At 36.6% G+C, this 9,680-nt stretch overlaps 2 protein-coding genes across 2 annotated transcripts in view; both read right to left on the bottom strand.

Moving 5' to 3' along the window:
* LOC132152032 (beta-crystallin A2-like) overlaps nucleotides 1-9,680 on the bottom strand; it is a 132,431-nt gene that overhangs the window by 33,521 nt on the left and 89,230 nt on the right. The gene's annotated exons all lie outside the window — the stretch shown is intronic.
* On the bottom strand, nucleotides 63-8,304 carry LOC132152023 (desmin-like). Its single transcript, XM_059560647.1, has 9 exons — nucleotides 7,672-8,304; nucleotides 6,115-6,175; nucleotides 5,904-5,999; nucleotides 3,721-3,882; nucleotides 2,072-2,197; nucleotides 1,760-1,980; nucleotides 1,603-1,646; nucleotides 649-737; nucleotides 63-377 (listed from the first exon to the last, which is right to left on the bottom strand). Exons 1-9 carry the CDS (start codon nucleotides 8,250-8,252, stop codon nucleotides 336-338), a joined length of 1,422 nt encoding a protein of 473 aa, XP_059416630.1. The 5' UTR covers nucleotides 8,253-8,304; the 3' UTR covers nucleotides 63-335.

Below are 9,680 nucleotides of genomic sequence, written 5' to 3'. Positions count from 1 at the left end.
GCTTAGGTATCTTTTAGTTTATTTATTTTTTCTTATGCTTGGCATCATCCTCACAATTTACTGCACTCCCCTCTTTTTCCTTCCTTTACTATTTCAGTCCTTCTCTTACTTTACACCTACCTCACATTCTTCCAAACTGACATTTATAACTGGAATAAAAATGCTTAAAAATACATATATAACAAAAAAAATGTGATCGCAATGTGATCGCTCTCTTTTCCCTCTTATGCAGATGTGCTCATATCACTTTTTGGATGTGTGGAAAAAGAAAAGTACAGAAAGGGTTTTATTTTCATCTTGGTTTGATTCTTTGGTTGCAGCTCCTTGTCTGAGGTTTACATGATGTCCTTCTGGTGTTGTGTAGATTCACTCACCACCTGTAGGAGGCAGTAGACTTTAATTTCAAAGACAGATTTAATCACCTTTCAAGGAGGAAATCACTCCTTTTTAAATTGTATTTATTGATTTAAATACTGTAATCAAATATTTTTAAGTTTTACTTAAGTAGTTTAACAACTATTTTTATTCCACCAAAGATTAACCTAATATTGTAAAGGCTATTGAGGTTGAGGTTATACGAATGAATTAAGAATATAGCACACTGGGGTGAACTGAAATTTTGGGTGTGTGTCTGTGTGCATATCACACCTCCCCATCACGTGTCTCAATGGTCTTGATTAGGACGGTTTTCTTTGAGTGCATTTCAGATATTCTCTGTTGATGTTCTGGACTTGTCTCTGTTGAAAATTGTTTAATAATAAAACACAACACACACACACATATATACACACACACACACATTACCAATCAAACGTTTGGGGTTAGTAAGACTTTTTAATTGTCACTTGATTCTTCAGAAGCCATGAGCTGATTTGCTGCTCCAGAAACATTTGAGTAAGACTTTACAATAAGGTTCAAGTAAACATAGTTCATGCATTATCTAACATTAGCTAAGAATGTGCAATTCATTTGTTACAGTGTTCATTAATCTTTTTAAATGTTAGTTAATAAAAATACAATGTTATATCAGGTCCATCTGTAACATTAACACATACAACTTTTGATTTTAATAATGTATTACTAAATGTTGAAATTAACAACAACTAATAAATGCTTTATAAGTATTTCTAACTGTTAGTTAATGTTAACAAAAATAACCTTATTGTAAAGTGTTACCAGCATGACATATTATCAATGTTGAAAGTATTTTTATTTTTTTGGAAACCTTACATTTTTCAGGATTCTTTGATGAACAGAGTGTTCAAAAGAAGATAATTTATTTGATTTAGAAACCATATAGTATGTCATTTTGATCAATTTAATTTATGAAATAAAAGTTTTAATTTCTTTTAAATAAATACCAATTATTTATTATATTTAATATTTTATATATTTAAAAAAAATATATAAAGTATACTACCTGTATTTAAATTTAATTAAAATCACAGTTCAGGTCATGTTTTTTATAATAATATTTATAGTAATAATGTTTTTTTAAATACACACAAGACGAAGTTGGTCAGGTACAACACCTTCCAGTGGCCCCTGAGTAAACATTTCTACAACATTTCTAGTATAACTATCACGAGGTTTCCATCTTACCTCTAAAACTTATAGTGGAATATGACTGCATGGGCATCACAATCCTTTAACATGAGAGAGGAAGAAAGATAAAAAGTTTAAAAAGCCATCAGAATAAGCAGAAAGTATGGAGTATGTTAAAAACAACTAAGAGACATCCGTTTTATTTCCTTTGTACCTGCTCTCCTCTCCTTCTAGCAGCTTCCTGTAGGTGGCGATCTCCACATCCAGGGCCATCTTAATGTTGAGCAGGTCCTGATATTCTCGCAGGTGACGTGCCATCTCGTCCTTCATGTTGGCAATCTCTGCCTCCAGCCTGGCGATGGTGTCCTGAAAAGCACCAGCTTCACGACCGTGGCGATCCTCCATATCTCTCATCTGCCTCATGAGAGACTCGTTCTACAAAGTGAGAGACAAAGAAATGAATGCCACACGGAAAAAGACAAAGAACATTTATATCCATCGCATTGGACAGAACAGATAAACATACAGTGCCCTTGAGGGAGTCGATCTCACAGGTGTAGGACTGGATCTGGTGTCTGTACTCCATGGAATCCAGCTTGGCTTGTTTGAGAGCCTCGTTGTTCTTGCTCACTGCCTGGTTAAGGTCTGACACCTGATGGTGAAAATGCAACGTCAAAGATCAGCAGACTTTCCTTTTTGTATCTCACTAAGCTCAGTAGTCCCTGTTTGAAAAAAAAAAACAGCATATGCTGGTTATCTATGTTTTGAAGCATGGCTGCAGCTTTGAGCTGGTTTAAGCTGGTCAGTTGGAATCGTTGGGGGTTGGGTGCCTTGCTCAAGGGTCCCCCCTCAGTCAAGGTATTGAAGGTGAAAAATAGAACATTGTACATTCACTCCTTGCATCTGCAATCGTTGTCGGTACCGAGACTCCAACCCGTGACTTTTGGGTTATAAATTTGACTCTAACTATTAGGCCACGACTGCCCCATATTACCACCAAATCTTGGATACAATTTTGAAGCCAACTTGTTTTCTTTTGGTTTGTTTTTGAGTGAAAAATAGCATTATTTGTGGAGTATTTTTTGCAATATTAACTCAAAATCTGAGTAATTTATCTCAGGTCAGTGAAGCCTATGATCAATACAAGTCAAAAAAGAAATAAAAAAATCTGTTTTAATTGAAAGAAAACAAGCTTATTAAAAGAATGAATCCAAGATTTGGCAATAAAATAGCATAAGGAGAAATTTATAAGCAATTATTTTAGACAGGTCATTTTTGCTTGAGAACACCACAAGTTTAACAAGTTGAGAAAAAACGTATAAGAATTAATCAAAAAAAAAAATGTTTTTTAAACTGGGTTAGTTGTTATAACCCGTAAGCTTAAACTGAGTTTTAGTTCACTGCAATACCTTTAACTAACATTTTCAGGAAAAATAAAATCCTCTCCGGGTCAAACTGATAAAAAAAAAAAAAAACTACACCACAATTTTACAACTAAAAAGTAGCTACAAGTTACTAAAAAGTTGGGACTGGCACAGAAGGCCCCAAGTAGCATGTTGTTACTAGTGTTATTTTTGTATTTAGGATTTATTGCAATTCATTCAGTAATTACATGAGATAGACAGCTTCACTTTTCAATAAAACCTATAGACTAATTAAGATAAATAATTTGATTCGAATTTATAGTGTTACTATTATGACATATCTTAAGTTAAAATAGAAAAAGTCACATATGTAAATATTGCAACATAAATTGACCTTTAAGATTAATCTTTTATTGGGATTCTGCTTTGTCTGTCAACAGTTACTAATAATTTAACTAAATTGTCAAAGCACAGTTGTACATAAGAGTTGATTTAGTATTTTATATCAGTGACACTTTAAAATATATTTAAATATTAATAAAAATTATATGAAAAGTAATTTACACTTTCTGTAAAAGTTTACCATAGGCAGTGGGCCAACTTATCTGAGAAGAGAGCTAAGATTGCCTATTTAAATAATTTTACATTTTGTTCTATGAAAACTAATTCAGCAAATGTTTCTCTTAATTTCCCTTAATAACACTACTTATATTCCTTAAATGTAAATGCACATTGTTCTTCAGGGTAGACTGATTGAAGTCTGATACATGATGGAGAAAATCAGAAAGTTCTTTCATTTCTTCTGTCTCACCTTTGACTTGTACCACTCCTCAGCCTCTGCAATGTTCTTTGCAGCGATGCCCTCATACTGAGCACGAATGTCCCTTAGGGCAGCAGTAAGGTCCGGTTTGGACATGTCCATCTGGATTTGGACTTGAGACTCTTGCATTTGGGCCTGCAACTCACGGATTTCCTACATACAGACAAAAGAAAATGCTTGTGTGTATGTGTTTGTTTTAATAAAGCAGCATGACATTACTGAAAGGACTAACGGCAGGACTAATCTCAAACATCCACACACAGCTGGCCCCGAAAAAAAGGCCTGTGATGCTGTTTTAAAGTAGCTGTGTAATCTACAGAAACAGATGCAGCTCTGTAGAAGAGCTCTGAGATTCACTCAGCTCAACAATGTTAGGGAAGCTATTGAAACTCTAATTTTAGGCTTTTAGGTACTTGCAATTTAAAACCACAGTGAAGCTACTTCTTTTGGGGGAAAAACAACTACACATTACTAATGCGTTAGTCTCAGCCTCAGACGTCACACCCATGGACCGTTGGCTAAACATCTGATGCATATGGGACACAAAAGTGGAAACACTTCAGGAGTGTCGAAGTTGTCACAGTATGGTGACATTTCCACGCCTTGAAACATGATGATGAATGAAACTAATTCCGATTAGTTGTTTGACATGTCAGTCAAACCGTCTCATGCGTGGGCACTGGCCAATGAAAGTTGCCATGAAAGCTGCCATCTGGCTGTGTGAGACTACTAATGCATTGCTAACCACAATGTAGCTAGACTGAAGTTCTTTATGAAGAGTACTTTAAACATAAAACTAATAAACTGTATAATTGTTCCCTCTTTATGTTACGGGTCTTTACCTACTATATACTACTACTACTTGTATATAATTTTGTGGTACAGTGTATTTACTGTGTTCAAAACTATTTTGCTGCTATTGAGGTGCAATATGAGTAAAGATAGGAATGGTAATTACATTAATTATTTTTTTTACGTAAGTACAATGTAAAAATATCTATGTACATAAAAAAGGAGAGGGTCTGAATTATGGTGACAACATTAAACAAGAATAGGTTGCTTTATATGAAATACTAAAAATTAAACTTCATATACACTACTATTAAAAAGTTTGGGGTCAGTATGATGTTTCGTAAGTTTTGGAAGTTTCTGTGGAAAACTACAGAACGATATCCATTCTTCCATTCATTGTAAAGACACTTGAGCGAGTAGTGTTCAACCAACTCTCTATGTTTCTCACACAGAACAACCTACAACAACCAATCAGGCTTCAAAAGTGGCCACTCAACTGAGACCTGCTCTTGGTTACTAAAGCCTGGCAAGAGCAGCTTCCAAATCCTCAGTACTCATCTTGCTGGATCTGTCTGTTGCTTTTGACACAGTTAACCACCAGATCCTCCTATGCACCCTCATGAAGATCTCAGGAACTGCACTACAGTGGTTAAAGACTTATCTCTCAGGTAGGTCCTTTAGGGTGTCTTGGAAGGGTGAGGTTTCTAAGTCACAACTTCTTAATACTGGGGTTCCTCAGGGCTCAGTGCTTGGACAAATCCTCTTCTCCATCTACATATCATTAAGATCTGTCATTCAGAAACATGTCTTTTTCTGGCACTGCCATGCTGATGACACTCAATTCGACTTCTGATTCCAACTAGATGATCCGATGGTAGCTGTTCACAATGCAAGCTGTCTGACAGACATTTCTGTCCATTTCTAAAAAAAAAAAAAAACATCTAAAGACACATCTTTTTCATCAGCACCTATCAGTACCTATTCTATTCTATTCATTTTTTGTTTTCGTTTTTATAAAAAAAAAATGCTATATGTACTGTGCTAGACTGAGACTTGTCATATCACTTGTATATTGTTGCTCTCTTGCGTGTCTGATTTTTCCTATATTGTTCTTCTCATTTGTAAGTGCTTTGGATAAAAGTGTCAGCTAAATGGTTAAATGTAAATGTAAATGTGCTTCCCTAAAACAAACTGAATTTTCAGTTCTAAATATTCAAATTAATAATTTTGACAGATGACTCACTGATTGTCAAATAACTTTTTGACTGAAGAAGGTTTGTATGAGGCAGCAGACAAAAATATGTTACATTTTAAATCGACTGTGTTTTAGAACATTTTATTGGCACAGACAATAACAATTAAATGTCCTTAAATTTGCTGACCTCTTCATGGATCTTCTTCAGGAAGGCGATCTCTTCTTGGAGAGTCTCTATACGTCTTTCCAGATCCAGGCGAGCCAACGTTGCAGCATCCACATCCTAAGAGTGGATGTAATACCAAAATAAAACTATGCAACATTTTATTATCCATTACTAATTAGAAAATAAAACAAATGGATATCAAGAGAGGGGGTTTGTGTTTTAGGGGACTCACTGCTCTGAAAGCGGCCAGATTATTCTCGGTCTCTTCCCTCAGTGCAATCTCATCCTGAAGCCTGGTGAGAAGAAGAGGGAGAATAGAAGAAGGGAGTCATGTATATCATATTTATTACAGCCAACATATTTCCTTTCCTTTTATAGACTGAAGGTTTACAGCAACCTCACACAAAGCTTTCTCTGCTGGAAGATGGAGTGGAGCCAGCACTTTTAGGCTGACTAACTCCTGAATAGGAAGTAAAGCTAGGCTATTGTAAACAACATGCTTGAATTGACAATAGCTTACTTTATAAAGGCAGTTTCTTTAAGCCTTTAATAACCTCTCTAGGCCTGATATAGCATTTAATTGGGCTCATAATAAGTTGGTAGACTAGATGAGGTCATGTTTAATAATTTATTATCTTAGGAACTACAGAGACAGGCAATTTGAAACTGTTTTAAATAGTAAAAAATAACACATTAGAACTCTCTAGTGACCCTAAAACACATTTGCCCAAAGGTCTCTCAGTGGTCTATCAAACCGATTATATAAATTATCTTCCTTTCCAACTGCTTTTGTTTGTACATTTGAGAAGACTGTCATCTTAACGCCTTCAACTGTTACATATATTCTACAAAAAATTACTGTAGAGATTCTTAATAAAATAAATTACCAGTACATGCTTTAAACAGCTGAAACTTTACTCATTCATTTAAGAAATTGCTTTAAATATAAACCGATATTTTCAATCCATGAAACTGGTCACTATTCTCTCTTCCACTTGGTAAATAGTTCACAAGAATAACCAGTGCTCCTGTTGCTGTGGTATTGACATGTTGTGTTATGTGTGAATGTGATGTTTATATTTCTCTCAGATTGTGTGATCTTCGCAGTCTGGGGCAGCAGAGTGTGTGTGAGATGTTTGCTATAGGGAGAGACCATGCTCGTTGATGACTCTCTGAATGACTCTGGATTGTTATTCAATCTACTGTTTTTTTCTAAATTTCTAAACGAAACTAAAGAGTGGGTTGACAGCTTGTATTTTTGAATGATCAAATAACATCTGTTTACAAGTGTACTAATTTAAGCTCCTTTTTCTCTTGTACCATGCTGAAAATAAAAGGTTTCAACAAGCTGGTTTGCTGGCCTGGCTAAGATGATCTTCAGCTGATCTTTTTGGACTCCTGGTCTGGTCAAAGCTCTTAAATATAAAGGTTCTTTATTGGCATTGATGATTCCATGAAGTGGAAAAGGGTTCTTTAGATTATTAAAATGGTCTTCACACTAAGAAAAAAAATTAAGAACTGTTAACTGAAAGTTTCTTTGGGGAACCCAAAATGGCTCTTCTGAGGCATCATTGCAAAAAATCCTTTGTGAACCTTTATTTTTAAGAGTGAAGCTAGAGTGAAGCTGGAGTTAAGCTGAGCAGCCAACTGATTTCTCGCTGCCTGACCACCTGGAAAGTGCCAACTACCCATCTAAAACAAGCCAGACTAGCCCAACTAGACTGTTAAAGCAACTTGGCTGGTTTAAGATGTTTCTTCCAGTATGGTATTCATGCTTCATGCATCTCACCTGAGTTTCAGTTTCTGCAGATCATCTGCCAAATTATCCCGCTCCACCTCCACACGTGATCTCTGACTGGTGACCACTTCGATCTCTCTTCTCAGCTCCCTCATCTCATCCTCATAAAGGTCAGCAATCCGTGTTGGCTCCCGCCCCTTCAAGCGCTCCACCTCAATCACCATTGCCTGGTTCTGCTGCTCCAGCATGCGAACCTTCTCAATGTAGTTGGCGAATCGGTCATTTAGGTGCTGAAGCTCAGCTTTCTCATTGGTGCGCGTTTGGAGAAACTCCTGGTTGAGCGCGTCAGCCAGGCCGAAGTCTAGCGTCTCACCCATCCCACCATAGGAGCGGTTATAGCCTGCAGACAAGTTGGGCATACTGTAGGAGGAGGCTCGATAATTGGAGAATCCAGGAGAGGAAGTTGAGGACTTGGTGACCTCGTAGACTCTGGAGTTTATCCGAGAGCTGCCAGACGCCCCGGTGGAGGCTCGGCCGAACATTGTACGGGACATTGGTGGCGTCAGGTAGCCGGGACCACCAAACATTCTACGGTATGATGAACAGGATGAGGAAGAGGCAGAGTGGCTCATGTTGGAGCACAAGAAGGACAGACCAGATGAATACAAACACCCTTCAGAAAGGACAGAGACAGAATGAGCGCATGGCATGCTCATCTGTGGCTATTTGTAGGCTTCTTCCCCCTCCCTTCCCAACTACCCCAAACTACTTCAGCCCACTTTCTCTATGCCGTATCATCTTCTCCATCTTAACCCTAACAAATTATTTCCCCCATCCTATCTCTTTCACTTACTACTCAGCTGTCTCAACTCTTCTTGGCACAAGAAGGTGAGCTGATTAACTATAAACTGAGAGAGAGATCAGACTGTGACCCTCATCACAGTGGTGGACTTATCATAGAAACTTAGCTGACTCTCTGCTGGCCAGACCAGCATGCTTGGGAAATGACAAGTACGATTTTTATTTTTATTTATTTTTTCTAACTAAAGGGATTGTCTACCCAAAATGAAAATGGTGTCATTATTTACCCACCCTCATGTAGTTCCAAACCTTTTGGACTTTCGACTTTCTCAAAAAAAACAACAAAAAAAAAAAAAAACAATGACAAATGCTATTTTAGACCCCACCAATTAATTGTATATGCCAGGTTAATGAAGTTAACTAAAAAGTTAACTAAAACAACAATCATAAAAACAATAGTATCTCAATGATACTAAAGTAACCCCAAAATGGGCAAGAACATATTAAATGTGATATTTTGTAAATATTAAATGTGATTTTTTTTTTTATAAGTTTGGACTGGAAAGACATGAAGGTGAGGGAACTGACGCCAGAACTATTCAATTTTACATTCCATTTATTGATCAGAAAAAAGCATTCACATTGGAATTCCATAAATTACCACACTGATGTCAATGCATCACTCTGCCATTTGTAAATGTCCTGATAACAGCTTGAGAAAATGTCACATTCTAATATTGTTCGTGCAGCACCTAAAGCTGGCATGAGCACAGATTGAGCAGAAGGTTTATCCAAGCAGCCTTAAAAAGGAAAGGCATGAACAGTAGAGGAGAAGATGCATGACTGTGTACCTTCTCTGGAAACAGCAGGGGAGATGATCCTGTCCTCCTGCATTGGTAAACTCATTGTGTCATTATTGACAATGGCATTTGCCACATGTCTATTGAAGGAGAGCAGATTCAAGATGTTCCCATACACATATAATATAATATAATTATCAAATTATGTTTCTCACTGGAAGGCGTCTTTGAAACTCAAAAGTCAATTCATTTGATTTAGAGACATGGTGGATTTTATTTAAAGTGGCAAATAATGCTATAGCTATAATGCTATAACCAAGGACTCTCTTTAGTGGACAACATGGAGAGCAAGGATTCCATGTTACATACTGTATAAAACTCAACATTGCATATGAATTCTTGCCTAAATTCGCATCTTGTACCATATTACTGTATTTATATTATTCTTACATTGCAAAG

Source organism: Carassius carassius, chromosome 10 (assembly GCF_963082965.1).
Source record: "Carassius carassius chromosome 10, fCarCar2.1, whole genome shotgun sequence".
NCBI classification, from domain to species: Eukaryota; Metazoa; Chordata; class Actinopteri; order Cypriniformes; family Cyprinidae; genus Carassius; species Carassius carassius.
This window is presented reverse-complemented; position numbering and strand designations above follow the sequence as displayed.

Coding starts and splice junctions, on each gene's coding strand:
- LOC132152023 (XM_059560647.1), bottom strand. CDS start 8,252: ATGAGCCACTCTGCCTCTTCCTCATCCTGTTCATCATACCGTAGAATG. Junction 6,000..6,114: donor ATCTGGCCGCTTTCAGAGCA/GTGAGTCCCCTA, acceptor ATCCACTCTTAG/GATGTGGATGCTGCAACGTT. Junction 1,647..1,759: donor CTAGAAGGAGAGGAGAGCAG/GTACAAAGGAAA, acceptor CTCATGTTAAAG/GATTGTGATGCCCATGCAGT.